At 47.0% G+C, this 18,638-nt stretch overlaps 1 protein-coding gene across 1 annotated transcript in view; it reads left to right on the forward strand.

Moving 5' to 3' along the window:
• The window catches only part of RFX2 (regulatory factor X2), a 582,894-nt gene that overhangs the window by 262,630 nt on the left and 301,626 nt on the right, over nucleotides 1-18,638 (forward strand). Inside the window, 1 exon segment of the mRNA XM_030218518.1 lies at nucleotides 13,103-13,222. Coding sequence (XP_030074378.1) covers nucleotides 13,103-13,222 — 120 coding nt within the window.

Raw genomic sequence — 18,638 nt, forward strand, 5'->3', positions numbered from 1 at the left:
GCACTGAGGAGAGCAAAGTTTGTCCATAATCGGTCCGCCGGGTATTCGCCAGGGGTGGGGTCCAGCCCATATTTTTTTAAATCTTTATTTAAACTTTTATCAAACATATATTTTTGAGTGATAATGCACAAATCGAATTAAATTCCATCCAATATTAGAAATAAATTCTACAGGAAATAATAATAATTTACTAACGACCACAATAATCATGAAAACGATCCAAGAAAGAAATAGAAAAAGAATTCTTGCTTAAAACAAGCAGTTTCAATATATTAAGTTCAAATAAGTAGCTACTATCCCAATTGGGTTACTCAAGTCTGCATACAGCGTTGGGGTCCAGCCCATTTATGAAGTTTTCTATGTCTGTGTTGTCCAGAGGTAGGGTTTTGCGTAGATTAATAATTTTTTCGTTGAAATATTTAGCAAGATTGTCTACAGATGGGATGTCGGTGTTGGTTGTGGTGACCGGTGTTGTGTCTATTAATTTATTCACGAGATGGTATAGTTTCTTCGTGTTGTTGTAGTCTGGCCCGATTTTGGTTTTGTAATATGACCTTTTGGTCTGTCTTATTGCATATTTGTATTTCCTTTGTATCTGTTTCCATGCGTTGGGTGTATGTGTTGTCTTTAATTTTTTTTTTTCCATGCGCGTTCTAGTCTTCTTGATTGTGTTTTTAATTTTTTCAATTCTTCATTGAACCATGGTATCGAGTTCTGTGTGCATGAGGTTCTTGTTTGTAGGGGTGCTATTGTGTCTAGTATGTATCTGCATCTTTTGTCCCAAACTGAAAGATAGTGAATGGAGTCAGTTTGTGTTGTCCAGTCGTTATTGTATATCTGTTGCCAGAAAGCATCCGGTTCTGTTTGGCCTCTTGTGGTATGGGTTGTGTGTTCTCGTGTGTGGAAAGAGCCTTTTTTTCCGCCATTTTAGGGATAGGTTTAATTTATAGTGGTCAGTCTACGGTGTTTCTGTGTTATGGTTAGGTTCTGGTCAGTGGCTAGTTTGTATGAGATGAGGTCGAGTGTTTGGCCCTTCAAGTGGGTTGTTTGCATGTTTGGCCATGTTAGATCGCATAAGTGAAGGAAATCTTTACAGTCTCGTGCATTTGTAGAGTTTGGGCTTTCTTGGTGGAGGTTAATATCTCCTAATAGTAGTATGTTGGAGTTGGGTACACATGTGTTTGAGACGAAGTCCATGAAGTCTGATTGGCTTTCATTCCGGTTGCATGGAGGTCTGTAAAACAGGACACAGTTTAGGTGGTCGAGCAGGGTATTGTGGTGGATTCTGATTGAGGCTATTTCGAGGTGGGCTGTTATAGATTCGGCAATGGTTTCGATAGTGAGGTGAGATTGGTATATGAGCACTATACCCCCTCCTCTTTTTTTTTCTTTTCTGGTCCAGTGAGTGATTTTGTATCCTGGAGACAAAGGTTTAAGATGATTGGGTCCTCTTGGTTATGGATCCAGGTTTCAGTGATGAATAGTAGATCGAGTTTCTCTGACGTGATCCAGTCTGTTGTTATTGTTGTTTTATTTGTCATGGATCTGGCGTTGACGTAGCTGACTTGAATTGTGTGTTATGGGTCTTCTGCGTTCGGTGTTATATGGACTTTTTTTAGTTGTCGTGTCTTGGTTTATGTGGCGTTTTTGTCTCCTTTCTTTTCCTTTTGTTGAGGTTGTGCACGTATTGGTGTTCTTCCTTTGTGTTGGTTATTGTCGGTTTGGTGTGGTGAGTCTGGACAGTATTCGGTGATTGTATAATGTGGGTATGTTGTTGATTTCTGCTAGTGGGGTGGTTAGTATTAGATGGATCAGGGATTTTGAGTAGATTACAAGGAACAGTTTGGCAGTATTCATTGTGGTGTCAATTCACTTTGGTTATCGTATTTGGTAGAGTGCGTAGTAGGTTGTTGCTCTTTGTGGTGGAGTCTTGTGTCCTGGGCTTGTGTGTTTTGTGTAAGTTCGGTTTGTCTGTGGGGTTGTTGGTGTCTGTGGTGGTTTTGGTGTTTCGTTTGTTGATTAGGTATAGATGTGTTAGGTATGGGTTGTTTACTCACAGTTAGATATTCAGAGTCTCAGATGTACTAGGCTTTGGGCACCTCTGCTGGTCTGGTGGCACACTGCTGGGCCGCAACATCCACCTGGGGCGCAAGCCGCGTGGCATCGGCACTGGACCCTGGTGATGCTTGCTTCTGCTATGCAGTTTTAGATCTGGTTTGTGCTTTATAGGCAGAGTTGGATGTTCCTGGGTGTAGGGGCTCCGACCGCTCCTCAGTTTGTGCGGCTGCCCCCGCCAGGACGGCAACACATGTGGCGTAGGACAACTTGGTCTGGTTCGGGTTGTTGGTTACTGCACGACGCTCTCCTTGACGACGTTGCCCGCGGCAGCACCTCTTTCCTTTCCTTCCAGCTCGCACCTTGTATAAGCAAGGAAGATGGTTGGTTAATCTCCGTTTCCACTGCCCTGTGCAGCCGTCATTGGTGTTTGATCAGAGCACAGCAGGTGAATCTATGAGCTGGCAAATCTTGGAGGCTGTTTGATAGACTGGAGAGGAAGTGAGCCTATCTAGTCCAATGTAGGCAAAGAAGCCGTTTGGTTAATCTCTGTTTCCACTGCCTTGCGCTGCCGTTATTGGCATTCACTCGAGGTCTTCTGTAAGCAAAGAAGACTTTTGGTTAATCTCTGTTTCCACTTCCCCGCGCTCGCTCAGCCCCACGTCTTTGCGCCTCATGTTCAACTGGCACCCCGTCTTGTGTGGTGAGCGGGTGGGGAACTGCGCCCATTGAGCTCCTCGCGGTCGCTCCCAAAGAAAGGCCTGGCCGCCCCTGTCCACTCAGGGTGGCAGCGGAGTCGGTCAGCATTCTACCAGGGGGCACCGTTCAAGGCTCCGCTCATCCTGGGTGGGAGTCCTGCTGGCCGGCGCTCCCGCAGTGATGGAAGTTCACGGGTCGCTCTCTCGCTGTCTGGATGTGCATGGGGTCGGGGTCCGAGCAGGCAGCGCTATTGCCACGAGGGGAAGGGACCGCGGTTTGTCTTCGGCTCCTGCCTTTTGGTGGAGGGATCCCACAGTATGTGCTTGCGGTAGCCTGTGTGCGGCGGTGCCCTTCTTATGTTGGACCGACCATCGAGTGGTCCTGTTCACGGCCGAATTTCGATTGGGTCCCTGGAGCAGCAGCAGCAGCTCCATGACCCTCTAGTCGGCAGCCAGTTTGTTGGGTCAGTGGGGTATGCTCATTTGAACAATTCTGTCTTTAGTGCTTTCCGGAAATTTAGGTGGTCGAGCGTAGTTTTTACTGCTTTTATATTATAGGAAGAGACAGCCTCGTTGACAGACTTGGATAACACAGTGCTAAAGAAGAGATTTGAAACACTGGACGACAGAGTAGAAGGGTCAATAGCCTGAAGATTCCTAAATGTATTGGTTAAGGTTGTACGGGACTGGGGAGGAGGGTGTTTAAGTGTAAAAGTTATCAGATGATGGTCAGAGAGGGGAAGAGTTGAGACACAGAAAGTGGAGAGTGAGCAGTTTGATAAGAGGATAAGATCAAGACAGTGGCCATTCTGGTGAGTGGGGGCAGTGGAGCACAGTTGAAGATTGAAAGAGGATGTTAAAGCAAGAAACTGAGAAGCATAAGAGTCAGAGGGATCATTAGCATGAATGTTAAAATCACCAAGAATGAGGGAAGGTGATGAAGGTTCAAGAAAAAAGGAAAGCCAGGCATCAAAGTCAGTGAGAAAGGAAGAAAGAGTCTTATCAGGGGGTCGAAAAATGACTGCTACTTGGAGAGGCAGAGGAGCAAATAGACGGATGGAGTGGACTTCGAAGAAAAACAGTGAGACTGAGGTGGAAGAAGAGGTTGAAATCTACAAGAGGGTGAAAGTAGTAGCCCGAAACCACCTCTGCGGCCAACCTTGCGAGGAGTATAGGAGAAAAGATAACCTCCATGGCATAGGGCCACGACTGAAGCAGAGTCTTCAGGGTAAAGCCAAGTTTCAGTTAAGGCAAGCAGATGGAGAGTACGAGAGCTAGAGGTCATGGATGTAGGAAAGTTTGTTACAGACAGAGCGGGCATTCCACAGAGCTCAAGAGAAAGGCAGGGAAGAAGGAGGGAGGAGAGGAACAGAAATTAGATTGGAGATATCACGTTGTGACCTGCACAAATAGGATGAGAGCTGGTGTGGAGGACCAGGATTGGGATTAATGTCCCCAGCGGAGAGCAGGATAAAGAGCAAGAGAGTACGGAGAAGAGTAGGAGAGGTATGACGACAGCGACGAAGGCGAGATGTACTCGTATAGAAAGGAGATGAATGGAAGGAAGGAAATGTTGAAGGTTGAGAGCTGAAAAAAAGAAGAGGAAAAAAGAGATGGTGAGATGATGAATACAGAGGGTGGACAATGTGTTCCTGCAGTGTACAGATGAAGAAACAGATTAGGAAGGGACAGTACCAAGAACAAAAAGTGTACACGAGTAGAAGAATGGTCTCGGAATGAATTTGTTTGCAACACTGGATAAACATTCCATGGAGTAGGCCATATGGAGATCAACTATAATCTGAGTGGCTGAAAAATGCAATATAATTAAAAAAAAAAAAAACCCTATAATTAAATTGCAACAGCTGATTATAATTGAAGAGTGGATGCTTGGAATGCCCTCCCGCGGGAGGTGGTGGAAATGAAAACGGTAGCAGAATTCAAACACGCGTGGGATAAACATAAAGGAATCCTGTTCAGAAGGAATGGATCCTAAGGAGCTTAGCCGAGATTGGGTGGCAGAGCTGGTGGCGGGAGGCGGGGATAGTGCTGGGCAGACTTATACGGTCTGTGCCAGAGCCGGTGGTGGGAGGCGGGGCTGGTGGTTGGGAGGCGGGGATAGTGCTGGGCAGACTTACACGGTCTGTGCCCTGAAAAGGACAGGTACAAATTAAAGTAAGGTATACACAAAAAGTAGCACATATGAGTTTATCTTGTAGGGCAGACTGGATGGACCATGCAGGTCTTTTTCTGCCGTCATTTACTATGTTACTATGTAAGAGAACTAGAGGTTATTTTTCTAGGGAAACATTTTACATGCCGGTACAAACTATGCTATTAGCACAGGTTGATTATTGCAGTGGGATGTATGCTGGTTGTAAGGAGCAAGTCTTAATGAAATTACAGACTGCACAGAATGCTGCAGTGAGGTAGATTTATTAGAAATGATATTATCAGTTGGCTAATGGGAAAAAAAACGGCATCAACATGGTACAAAATCTTACAAGATCACTCTTCTCATTATCCTTCAGCTTTACAAAACATTTGGAACAAAGAACTCAATTCTCAAATTACTGAAGAACAATGGGAAAAAATCTGGACATTATTATATAAATCTTCAAAATCATCTGCTCTTACCCAATCATCATTCTACATCTTGCATAGAGCTATGTGGAAACCTTACAAACTTTCCAAAATATCTAAAGAAATTTCAAATAGATTTTGGTCTTGTAACAACCATGTAGGCACATTAGACCATTTAATTTACCATTGCCATATACTGGATGAGTATTGGCCTCATATAGAGGAAACTATTTCTCAAATTCTAGATTTTAAGATCTCATTAACATACAAAATCATAATCACGGGAGAATTTGGTTTAGACACGATACTACAACCACACATAGCCAAATTACTTCGTATATTGATTCAAGTTGCTTTAAAACTGATATGTCAAAACTGGAAGGACTTTACGAAGTTATCTTATGATATGTGGTGGAATACAGTATGTCTATACGCTAAATATGAAAAAGCTGCTGCTGAGAAATGCGGTTCCCTTGTAGCATTTAATAAAACCTGGTCTCCCATACTCAATTACTCATCCAATCAACATTAATTATTATAATTCAAGCATCTATAAATGGGTACTAATTACTAATATAAGAATAATTTCTTTTCTTCACCTCTAGCATTTAATAATATGTTTACTCCTATAGTTATAATTACCTGTAATGTAACAGCATCAGGGATTCTAGAGATGATGTAAACACTGTCCATAATTTTTCTATAAGTCAGTGTACATGTTCTAACTTGTTAAACTGTTATTAAGTCAATGGTACTTAATTTCCTTTTTTATTGTTATATCCAAATTAATAAAAATGATTGAACAAAAAACAAACAAACAAAAAAAAGAAATATTATGAAAGAGTGATCTCACTATACAAATATTACACTAGCTTACAATTAACACATTGCTTTCAAATTATGTACTTTTGTGTAGTTTATTATATGGTCTAACCCAGGGATATATTGCATGGGTTACTAAATCACGAAATGCTGTAATAGGATCCATAGACTATCTTATACTTCATTCTCCGAGGACAAGCAGGCTGCTTGTTCTCACTGATGGGTGACGTCCACGGCAGCCCCTCCAATCGGAATCTTCACTAGCAAAGTCCTTTGCTAGCCCTCGCGCGCACCGCGCATGCGCGGCCGTCTTCCCGCCCGAAACCGGCTCGAGCCGGCCAGTCTTCTTTTGTCCGCACTCGGTACGGTCGTGTTTTCGCCGTGTTGAGCCCTGGAAAGTCGACCTCGCGCGTCCTTTTCTTTGACGTGTTGTTTTTTTTTCTTCGGAAAATCTTTAAAAATTGTCGGGAAGTACTCCGGAAGCCCTCGGGTTTCGTTTTGCCCCTTCCCGTATTTTCAGTCTTTGCCCCGGTAAGTTTTCTTTCGTCGTCGGGGTAGGCCTCTTTTCGGCCTCGGTCGAGATTTTTCTCCCTAAAAGTTTTTGGTGCTCATTTTCGTCATTTCGGATTTTGATTTCGCCGGCGTGATTTTTCCGCCCATGACATCGAAGCCTTCCAGCGGCTTCAAGAAGTGCACCCAGTGCGCCCGGATTATCTCGCTCACTGACAGACACGCGTCGTGTCTTCGGTGTCTGGGGGCCGAGCACCGCCCTCAGGCCTGTAGTCTGTGTTCCCTTTTGCAGAGGTGGACTCAGGTAGCGAGATTGGCCCAGTGGAACGTGTTGTTCTCGGGCTCTTCGTCGGCATCGGCACCGAGGGTATCGAGTGCATCGACGTCTTCAGCGTCCAGAGCTTCATCCTCGGCCGCCAGTGCATCGAGTGCATCGAGGCATCGGCCCTCTGCATCGGCGCTGGGACATCGGATAGCTGCATCGACGTCGGTGGTACCGGGACCTCGTCTGCTGATGTCGTCGGACGGTGGTGCATCGTCGGGAGTGCAGGTGAGGGCTGTCCATTCCCCTGCTGGTGGCGGTGAGCCTTCGGGTGGGTCTCCCCCTACCCTGAGGGCTCCTGCGGTACAGCCCCCCCGAGACCGACCTCCTTCGGCCTCGGCCCCGAGGAAGCGACGGCTGGATTCTATGTCCTCCTCGTCGGTGCCGGGGAGCTCCGGTGACATGCTTCGGAAGAAGTCGAAGAAGCATCGGCACCGAGAGCTCTGAGTCGCCGAGGGAGTCAGCACCCAGCAGGCATCGGCACCGAGAGGACCGCTCACCCTCTGTTCAGGAGGTGTCGATGCGCTCCACTCTGGACAGCCCGGAACAGCCTCCTCGCCCGGAACAGGTTCTGACGTCGACGCCTGCATCGACCTCTCTGCCTTTCTCTGCAGCCGCTCTGAACGAGAGCCTCCTGGCCGTTCTCCCAGAGATTCTGGGAGAGCTGTTGTGCCCTACCCCTCCGGTACCGGCGGTGCTTGCGCCTCCGGTACCGTCGAGCGTGGCGCCGGCTGGCCCATCGCCCGGGGTGAGGTCCCCGATGTCGGTACCGCGTGCGGTGCCGACTGCGGCCACCTCCCAGGAAGGCTCCCCGACTACGTCGGCGGAGGGAGCTTCGCCGATGCGGGCGAGGGAGTCTACCTCTCGACGCCCCCATCGTGGACGGGGCTCCACGGAGTCGAGCCGGGCGAGGTTGCAGACACAGGTTCGTGAACTTGTCTGACACCGAAGGTGAGGCCTCGTGGGAGGAAGAGGAGGACCCCAGATATTTCTCTGACGAGGAGTCTGAGGGTCTTCCTTCTGATCCCACTCCCTCCCCTGAAAGACAGCTTTCTCCTCCTGAGAGTCTGTCTTTCGCTTCCTTTGTCCGGGAGATGTCTACGGCCATCCCCTTCCCGGTGGTTGTGGAGGACGAGCCCAGGGCTGAAATGTTTGAGCTCCTGGACTATCCTTCTCCACCTAAGGAAGCGTCCACTGTTCCCCTGCACCATGTCCTAAAAAAGACATTGCTGGTGAACTGGACAAAACCATTAACTAATCCCCACATCCCCAAGAAAATTGAGTCCCAGTACCGAATCCATGGGGACCCAGAGCTGATGCGCACTCAGTTGCCTCACGACTCTGGAGTTGTGGATTTGGCCCTAAAGAAGGCTAAGAGTTCTAGGGAGCATGCTTCGGCGCCCCCGGGCAAAGACCCTAGGACCTTAGACTCCTTTGGGAGGAAGGCCTACCATTCTTCTATGCTCGTGGCCAAAATCCAGTCTTACCAGCTCTACACGAGCATACACATGCGGAACAATGTGCGGCAGTTGGCGGGCTTGGTTGATGCTCTCCCCCCCGAGCAAGCCAAGCCTTTTCAGGAGGTGGTCAGGCAGCTGAAGGCGTGCAGAAAATTCCTGGCCAGAGGGGTGTATGACACCTTTGATGTTGCGTCCAGGGCCGCTGCTCAAGGTGTGGTGATGCGCAGGCTCTCATGGCTGCGTGCCGCCGACCTGGAGAATAGACTCCAGCAGCGGATTGCGGACTCGCCTTGCCGTGCGGACAACATTTTTGGAGAGAAAGTCGAACAGGTGGTAGAGCATCTCCACCAGCGGGACACCGCATTCGACAAGTTCTCCCGCCGGCAGCCTTCAGCATCTACCTCTACAGGTAGAAGATTTTTCGGGGGAAGGAAGACTGTTCCCTATGCTTCTGGCAAGCGTAGGTACAATCCTCCTTCTCGACAGCCTGCGGCCCAGGCTAAGCCCCAGCGCGCTCGCTCTCGTCAGCAGCGTGCGCCTCAGCAAGGCCCCTCGGCTCCCCAGCAAAAGCAAGGGGCGAGCTTTTGACTGGCTCCAGCAGAGCATAGCCGAAGTCCAAGTGTCAGTGCCGGGCGACCTGCCAGTTGGAGGGAGGTTGAAAGCTTTTCACCAAAGGTGGCCTCTCATAACCTCCGATCAGTGGGTTCTTCAAATAGTCCGGCAAGGATACACCCTCAATATGGCTTCAAAACCTCCAAATTGTCCACCGGGAGCTCAGTCTTACAGCTTCCAGCACAAGCAGGTACTTGCAGAGGAACTCTCCGCCCTTCTCAGCGCCAATGCGGTCGAGCCTGTGCCATCCGGGCAAGAAGGGCTGGGATTCTATTCCAGGTACTTCCTTGTGGAAAAGAAAACAGGGGGGATGCGTCCCATCCTAGACCTAAGGGCCCTGAACAAATATCTCGTAAAAGAAAAGTTCAGGATGCTTTCCCTGGGCACCCTTCTTCCCATGATTCAGGGAAAAGATTGGCTATGCTCTCTGGACTTGAAGGACACCTATACGCACATCCCGATACTGCCAGCTCACAGACAGTATCTGCGATTTCAGCTGGGCACACGTCACTTCCAGTACTGTGTGCTACCCTTTGGGCTCGCCTCTGCGCCCAGGGTGTTCACAAAGTGCCTGCCTGTGGTAGCAGCGGCGCTTCGCAGGCTGGGGGTGCACGTGTTCCCATATCTCGACGATTGGCTGGTGAAGAACACATCCGAGGCAGGAGCCCTGCAGTCCATGCAGATGACTATTCGCCTCCTGGAGCTACTGGGGTTTGTGATAAATTATCCAAAGTCCCATCTTCTCCCAGTGCAGAAACTCGAATTCATAGGAGCTCTGCTGGATTCTCGGACGGCTCGCGCCTATCTTCCAGATACGAGAGCCAACAACTTGTTGTCCCTCGTCTCGCGGGTGCGAGCGTCCCAGCAGATCACAGCTCGGCAGATGTTGAGATTGCTGGGCCACATGGCCTCCACAGTTCATGTGACTCCCATGGCCCGCCTTCACATGAGATCTGCTCAATGGACCCTAGCCTCCCAGTGGTATCAGGCCGCTGGGGGTCTAGAAGACGTGATCCACCTGTCCACGAGTTTTCTCAAATCCCTGTATTGGTGGACAATTTGGTCCAATTTGACTCTGGGACGTCCTTTCCAAATTCCTCAGCCACAAAAAGTGCTGACTACGGATGCGTCTCTCCTGGGATGGGGAGCTCATGTCGATGGGCTTCACACCCAAGGAAGCTGGTCCCTCCAGGAACGCGATCTGCAGATCAATCTTCTGGAGTTGCGAGCGATCTGGAACGCTCTGAAGGCTTTCATAGATCGGCTGTCCCACCAAATTATCCAAATTCAGACAGACAACCAGGTTGCCATGTACTATGTCAACAAGCAGGGGGGCACCGGATCTCGCCCCCTGTGTCAGGAAGCCGTCAGCATGTGGCTCTGGGCTCGCCGTTACGGCATGGTGCTCCAAGCCACATATCTGGCAGGCGTAAACAACAGTCTGGCCGACAGGTTGAGCAGGATTATGCAACCTCACGAGTGGTCGCTCAATTCTCGTGTAGTGCGACAGATTTTCCAGGTGTGGGGCACCCCCTTGGTGGATCTCTTCGCATCTCGAGCCAACCACAAAGTCCCTCAGTTCTGTTCCAGGCTTCAGGCCCACGGCAGACTGGCATCGGATGCCTTCCTCCTGGACTGGGGGGAGGGTCTGCTGTATGCTTATCCTCCCATACCTCTGGTGGGGAAGACTTTGTTGAAACTCAAGCAAGACAAAGGCACCATGATTCTGATTGCTCCTTTTTGGCCGCGTCAGATCTGGTTCCCTCTTCTTCTGGAGTTGTCCTCCGAAGAACCGTGGAGATTGGAGTGTTTTCCGACCCTCATCACACAGGACGAAGGGGCGCTTCTGCATCCCAACCTCCGGTCCCTGGCTCTCACGGCCTGGATGTTGAGAGCGTAGACTTTGCCTCTTTGGGTCTGTCAGAGGGTGTCTCCCGCATCTTGCTTGCTTCCAGGAAAGATTCCACTAAGAGGAGTTATTTCTTTCTATGGAGGAGGTTTGCCGTCTGGTGTGACAGCAAGGCCCTAGATCCTCGCTCTTGTCCTACACAGACCCTGCTTGAATACCTTCTGCACTTGTCTGAGTCTGGTCTCAAGACCAACTCTGTAAGGGTTCACCTTAGTGCAATCAGTGCATACCATTACCGTGTGGAAGGTAAGCCGATCTCAGGACAGCCTTTAGTTGTTCGCTTCATGAGAGGTTTTCTTTTGTCAAAGCCCCCTGTCAAGCCTCCTACAGTGTCATGGGATCTCAATGTCGTTCTCACCCAGCTGATGAAACCTCCTTTTGAGCCACTGAATTCCTGCCATCTGAAGTACTTGACCTGGAAGGTCATTTTCTTGGTGGCAGTTACTTCAGCTCGTAGAGTCAGTGAGCTTCAGGCCCTGGTAGCCCAGGCCCCTTACACCAAATTTCATCATAACAGAGTAGTCCTCCACACTCACCCTAAGTTTCTGCCGAAGGTTGTGTCGGAGTTCCATCTGAACCAGTCAATTGTCTTGCCAACATTCTTTCCCCGTCCTCATTCCTGCCCTGCTGAACGTCAGCTGCACACATTGGACTGCAAGAGAGCATTGGCCTTCTATCTGGAGCGGACACAGCCCAACAGACAGTCCGCCCAATTGTTTGTTTCTTTTGATCCCAATAGGAGGGGAGTGGCTGTGGGGAAACGCACCATATCCAATTGGCTAGCAGATTGCATTTCCTTCACTTACGCCCAGGCTGGGCTGGCTCTTGAGGGTCATGTCACGGCTCATAATGTTAGAGCCATGGCTGCGTCGGTAGCCCACTTGAAGTCAGCCACCATTGAAGAGATTTGCAAAGCTGCGACGTGGTCATCTGTCCACACATTCACATCTCATTACTGCCTGCAGCAGGATACCCGACGCGACAGTCGGTTCGGGCAGTCAGTTCTTCAGAACCTGTTTGGGCTTTAGGATCCAACTCCACCCCCCGAGGGCCCTGTTTGTTCTGTTCCAGGCTGCACTCTCAGTTAGTTGGTAAATTTTTTAGGTCAATCTCAGTTATGTCCTCGCCGTTGCGAGGCCCAATTGACCATGGTTGTTGTTTTGAGTGAGCCTGGGGGCTAGGGATACCCCATCAGTGAGAACAAGCAGCCTGCTTGTCCTCGGAGAAAGCGAATGCTACATACCTGTAGAAGGTATTCTCCGAGGACAGCAGGCTGATTGTTCTCACAAACCCGCCCGCCTCCCCTTTGGAGTTGTGTCTTCCCTTGTATTGTCTTGCTACATACTGGACTGGCCGGCTCGAGCCGGTTTCGGGCGGGAAGACGGCCGCGCATGCGCGCGAGGGCGCACGAGGGCTAGCAAAGGACTTTGCTAGTGAAGATTCCGATTGGAGGGGCTGCCGTGGACGTCACCCATCAGTGAGAACAATCAGCCTGCTGTCGTCGGAGAATACCTTCTACAGGTATGTAGCATTCGCTTTATCCTAGTTGTAAGAACCTAGTATATGTCAATTTACTCTGCTGGGTTTGCTTACCACAATATTAAATTGTGGAACTCTTTGCCTAAAGAATTAAGATATATGCATAATATAAATATTTAAAAACATTTCTTTTTAGAAAAATTTTCTTTGAAGGATAGTGAGTATGTTTATATGTTTTATTGCTGAGATGTGATGTTATGTGATACATACTGTAAGCCACATTGATCTAAAGCAATTTGGATAATATGGGATACAAATGTTAATGAAAGAAAATAAAATTGAACATTAGGGGTACGAGTTTACTGTGCTTTTGTAAGTTTTTGTTTGTTCTGAATTGTTCTGTGGAAAAAATTAATACCCCAAAATAAACAGTGTACTGTTAATAATTTTCAGGACTAAGGAAAGTTACTCATAATGTTACAAAGGTCATGATTAGTTGGTAAAATATTTCTTAGATTTTTGAATATGACAATGTAATATTTCCTTTGAGTACTGTTATCAAATCTATGACCCTTCAAGGAATCAGAAGGTGAAAAGAAAATGTTTGCTGTTTTCGTTTTATATCTGAAATCTAAATGTTTGTTTATTTTAGGGGTAATTCTAAGTACCATTATTATGGTATCCGCCTTAAACCAGACTCTCCCCTGAATCGCTTGCAGGAAGATACCCAATGTATGGCTATGAGGCAGCAGCCTATACACCAAAAACAAAGGTATGTATCACAAGTTCCTTTTTTATTCACTGGGTTCTATGTACTACTACAGAATTTTATTTTGAGTGGCATGTTGCAGGAATGGTTCTAAAAACTTTCTTTGCTTTTTAATTTTTTTTTTTAATGTTGTTTATCCTTTTCAAATCTTAACCAAGTAATGCTTGTACAGAAAAGTGAAGCAATCCAATAATTCAAAATAGGAAATTCTATACAAAAGCAAAATTAAAATATTATTTATACTGAAGTCCACTTTTTATGGATCCAAGACTACAAAAGTGGAAATACTGTGCAGGAAAAAAATATAGACAGAAACTAAACCTGACAGATTATGGAATTCCTTAATACATTTTAGAGCAAATAATAATGATATTAATAGCCCCCATGAGTCTTTTGGCTACTAAAAAGTCAGTAAGATGAGAAGGCTCAAAAAGCACATATTTACCTTATTGGTAACGGATTACACATTTACAATGATAGCGTAAATAAAATGTAGTGCTAGTCTGAAGAACCCCTGGTTTAAGTAATAAAAACTGGTGGCGTCTCTTCTGAGTTTCTTGACACATCTGGAAAAACTTGAATTTTAAATACCTTAAAGATCTTAACCTTATTTTTAAAGTATATATTCATCAACCAATCTTTATATAGAGCCAGAACAACCGTGGCCAACAAGGTTGCTGCAATTGCTGTTTCAGAATCCGAAGACTCTAAAACTGCCGTTACTTCTAAAGGGACATCATATTGTTCTTCAGTCAACTGACCTTCCACTGGTCTACTCGGAAGATAGTATGTTTGAGAGAAAGGAGGATTTCCCTAGGAGTAATAGAAAAAAAACTCTAGGGAAATTTAAGAAACGTAAATTATTACTTCATTCGGAATTATCCAAAGTTTCGGCTTTTCTCCTCAAACTCGCTACTTCCTTAATCACGATTGTTTGAATTTTTTGAACAGTATTGAGTTCTTTCTCCTGTAATGAGTCAATTTTTTAATATCAGAGTCAACAATTTCCAGTTTCTTTTTAAAAAACTGTGTTTCTTACTCCAATATCTGAATCTGGAGGCACAAAACCTTACCCAGATTTACAATTGGAGCTCGTAGATTGTCAAGGGTAACTTCAGTCGGTTTCTCAGTCAGGAAGGTAGGAACAAGTGAAGTCTGTATCTGTTGAACTGGTAAAGCAAGAGCACTCAAATCATCAACTGTAGTCAAAGAATCTTCCGCAAGGCCAGATGATCCCCAGTAGCCAATTGGGAGTTCAAAGAAACTGACCCCCCCCCCCCCCCCCGGGTCCTCTGATGGATGTAATTGTGTCTCACATTGTTCCAACACTGCTGCACTTCCTGCCTGTGGAAGGGAAGATATCATCAGTGGAGAACTGGCATTCTGTGGCTGCGGGGGAAGCACTCTATGGTCAGGGCTTAGAGTGACATCAAGCCCTAGCGTCGCACCAGGGTCTCCACTGACCACATTTGTCACAAACGGGTAGCTTGCCAAGCTCATCGGCACTCTAGTTCTCTGCAGAAACGAATCCAAAACACCAGCTGTCGACATGGGAGATCAGCAAAAGGCATTGACAGCAGCTAGCCTTTCTCTATGCATCTGCATTCTGAGGGAAACAGTTGCAAGAAGCAGCGGAGATTCTACTCACATCAGGTTTGTGACGCCATCTTGGATATAAAATCTTCATTGCTTTAATTCTGCATTTTTAGGTCTTTTGAGAATAATTTTATAAATTTTTGTGGGTAAACCCTGTTTTTTTTCCACATGTTTGTTCACCCCTTCACTAAATTCACTAAATCCATGTTGGCTTTGTCTAATTAATCCAGGCTTTTGAATATTCTGTCTAATTTTGTTATTTTTAATAGTCTCTTACCATTTTGCCCAGCACCGACATCAGTCTCACCAGACTATAATTTCCCGGATCCCCTCTGGAACCTTTTTTAAATATAAGCAATCTTCCGGTACCATCCTTGATTTAAAGATAAATTACATATTACTAACAATAGTTCCGCCAGTTCATTTTTCAATTCTATCAGTACTCTTGGATGAATACCATCCGGTCCAGGAGATTTGCTACTCTTCAGTTTGTCAAATTGCTCTATTACATCCTTTAGGTTTATAGAGATTTCATTCAGTTTCTCCGACCTTCGAATACCATTTCTGTCACCAGTATCTCTCCCAAATCTTCCTTGGTGAAGACTGATGCAAAGAATTCATTTAATCTCCCTGCTATGGCTTTGTCTTCCCTGAATGCCTGATTCTTTTGCTGGCTTTTTGTTTTTAATATACCTAAAAAAAAAAATTCTTACTATGTGTTTTTGCCTCCAACCAGGGGCGTAGCCACGAGTGGGCCTGGATGGGCCCAGGCCCACCCACTTTCCCTCCAGGCCTGCCTACGTCGTTCGCTCGCTGCCTTTTCTCTGGCGTCCGTCTGCAACGGAAATTCTTGTCCTCCCCACCGGCGTTGCCTCGTTCCCTGCATTCTTTTCTTTTGATTGTCGCCGGCAGCGCTGCCATTCACACAGGCAGCTCCGCCCCCTCTGCCGCGTCCATCCGGCCCTCTCTGATGCACTTCCTGTTTACGTAGGAGGGCTGGATAGATGCGGCAGAGGGGAGCGGAGCTGCCTGTGTGAATGGCAGCACTGACGGCGACGATCGAAGGAAAGAATGCAGGGACCGAAGCTAGAAGAAAATCGCTGCTGCCAGCTGACTCAGAAGGGGCCAAGACAGGAGCTGGGCGTTCAGTTGTTTGGTGACTAGCAAGTGGGAAAGCCGGTGATGCTGCATATGGGGGGGGGGGGGGGGGGGTTGGAGAGAAGATAAAATTGTTGGGCTGCTTGGGCATGGGAGTGGAGGGGAGGGAAAGAAAAGAGATGCTACACAGGGGGTGTAGGAGTGAGGGAAATTGTTAGGGAGGGGAGGGAGAGATGCAGGGGGGGTGTAGGAGAGGGAGAGATGCATGGGAGAGTAGAAGAAAGGGGATCATTATTGGGATATGGGGGAGAGAGAGGGATAATTGCTGGATGTAGAGTAGGGTGGGGAGGGAAGTACTACTACTACTACTACTTAATATTTCTAAAGCGCTGCTAAGGTTACGCAGCGCTGTACAATTTAACATAGAGGGACAGTCCCTGCTCAAGGAGCTTACAATCTAAAAGACAAGTGAACAGTCAGTCCGAAAGGGGCAGTCAAATTGGGGCAGTCTGGATTACTGAACTGTAAGAGTTAGGTACCGAACGCAGCATTGAAGAGGTGGGCTTTAAGCAAAGACTTGAAGATGGGCAGGGAGGGGGCTTGGCGTAAGGGCTCAGGAAGGTTGTTCCAAGCATAGGGTGAGGCGAGGCAGAATGAGCGGAGCCTGGAGTTGGCGGTGGTGGAGAAGGGTACTGAGAGGAGGGATTTGTCTTGTGAACGGAGGTTTCGGGTGGGAACGTAAGGGGAGATGAGGGTAGAAAGGTAGTGAGGAGCGGCAGACTGAGTGCATTTGTAGGTAAGAAGGAGAAGCTTGAATTGAATGCGGTATCTGATTGGAAGCCAGTGAAGTGACCTGAGGAGAGGGGTGATATGAGTATATTGGTGGGGTGGGGAGGGAAGGAGGGGTGAATGACAAAAGAAAGAGAAATGTTGGACCTGGGAGGGAGGGGAGGAAAAGGTACTGCACAGGGGAGAGAGGGATGAAGGAGAAATGTTACATGGTGGTGGGAGAGATGCTGCAAGTTGGAAACAGATGTTAGACTTGGGATGCAAGGGTGAGAGAGAAGAGGAAAAGAGGGAACAATGTTGAACATGAGGGTGGAGGAGAGGGAAGAAGGAGGGAGATGTAGGATCCAGGGGTAGAAGACAGTGAGGGAGAAATGCTGGAATGCGGGTGGGAGGGAAGAGGGGGAGAAATGCTGGCCCCTGGGGAAAGGGGCAAGAGGAAATAGAGAAAGGACAGGAAGATGCTAGGAGGGGATAGAGGGTGGAGAGAGGAGAAAGAGGGAGCAGATGCTGGGCTAGAAGGGTTGGAAGGAGGCAGACACTGGGATGGTGGAACCATGTGGAAGGCCAAGGGGGGTGGTAAAGAAATGAACGAGAGGATGATAGTGATTACGGGGAGTAGATTGAAGATGGAAGGTTGGAGAAGGAATGAGACGGGGAATAGGAGAGCTAGTGGGTGAAAGAAAGAGATGGAAATCTGATAGGTATCTGAAAAGTAAAAAGGAAAAGGATTAGAAGATGAAATTTGAGTGGACAGAGAGCAGGAAAGAAAAAAAAGATAGGAAAGAGCTAAAATGAAACAAACATCAATATGTCAGTGTAGTGAGGGAATGGAATGAGAGTGGAGAAAAGACAAATGAATAGCAGCTGCTTGAAGGAGAATTAACAGAAAGACAGGAAAGTGGAAAAGAGAAACTTGAACCAACATAATGGAAAAATAAAATGACCAGACAACAAAGGTAGAAAAGACATGTTATTTTGAATTTATTAACTGAAATTTGTTAGCTTGAGAAATGTGCATAGCGGATATCATTTTATTGTGTTCAGTAGAAAAAAGAAATACATTTCTGATTTTATTTCTCCACTGTAACATGCCGAGGTTCCGAGTTCAATTTTTGTCTACATATTTTTATTTCTAATTTGTGATCCCTTGTTTTGTATTTGGTGAGAGTCTGGGCCTTAGCATGTCTAACACTAGTCCTGACCCTTGCTGTAGTTGGTGGGGATCCCCAACCTACATCAGCTGAGGACCTCCTCTAAAAGCAGCCAAAACTCCCTTCTACTAAGCTTGGCAGATGGTGGCAACATCCTTGAGCCACCGATAACTAAGCATGCATGGGGTGCCAGCATCGGTGTCTCAAAGCATTGTTGCTACTGCTGCCTGCCAAGCTTGGTAAAAGGGATTTCTGGCTGTCTTCAGAGGAAGTTTTCAGCTGACAGAGCTTGGGGATCTTTATGAGCTAAAGTATATTTTGAATTGGGAGATGCCGGGGGAGATGTGGAGAGTGCGGGGAGGAAGGGGGCAGGGACAGAGAGAAAATTTTGTGCCCACCCACTTTGGGCTCAGGCCCACCCAAAATTGGCTGTCTGGCTACGCCACTGCCTCCAACGCAATCTTGTTTTCAAAGTCCCTCTTAGCCTTCCTTATCAGCACTTTGCATTTGACTTGACATTCCTTATGCTGTTTCTTATTATTTTCTGTCAGTTTCTTCTTCCATTTTCTGAAGGATTTTCTTTTAGCTTCCTTCACCTCACTTTTTAACCATGCTGGCTGTCGTTTGGTCTTCCTCCCTCCTTTTTTTTTAAAATTTTCATGAAGTCTTTATTAATACTTAAAACACAGCTTTAAATACATAGCACATCGTATACAGCATAGTGCATTTCAAATGTACATAACCAATTTATGGTATTGTGGATGACAAATAATACAACACATGGT

This window comes from Microcaecilia unicolor, chromosome 11, assembly GCF_901765095.1.
Source record: "Microcaecilia unicolor chromosome 11, aMicUni1.1, whole genome shotgun sequence".
Taxonomy (NCBI): domain Eukaryota; kingdom Metazoa; phylum Chordata; class Amphibia; order Gymnophiona; family Siphonopidae; genus Microcaecilia; species Microcaecilia unicolor.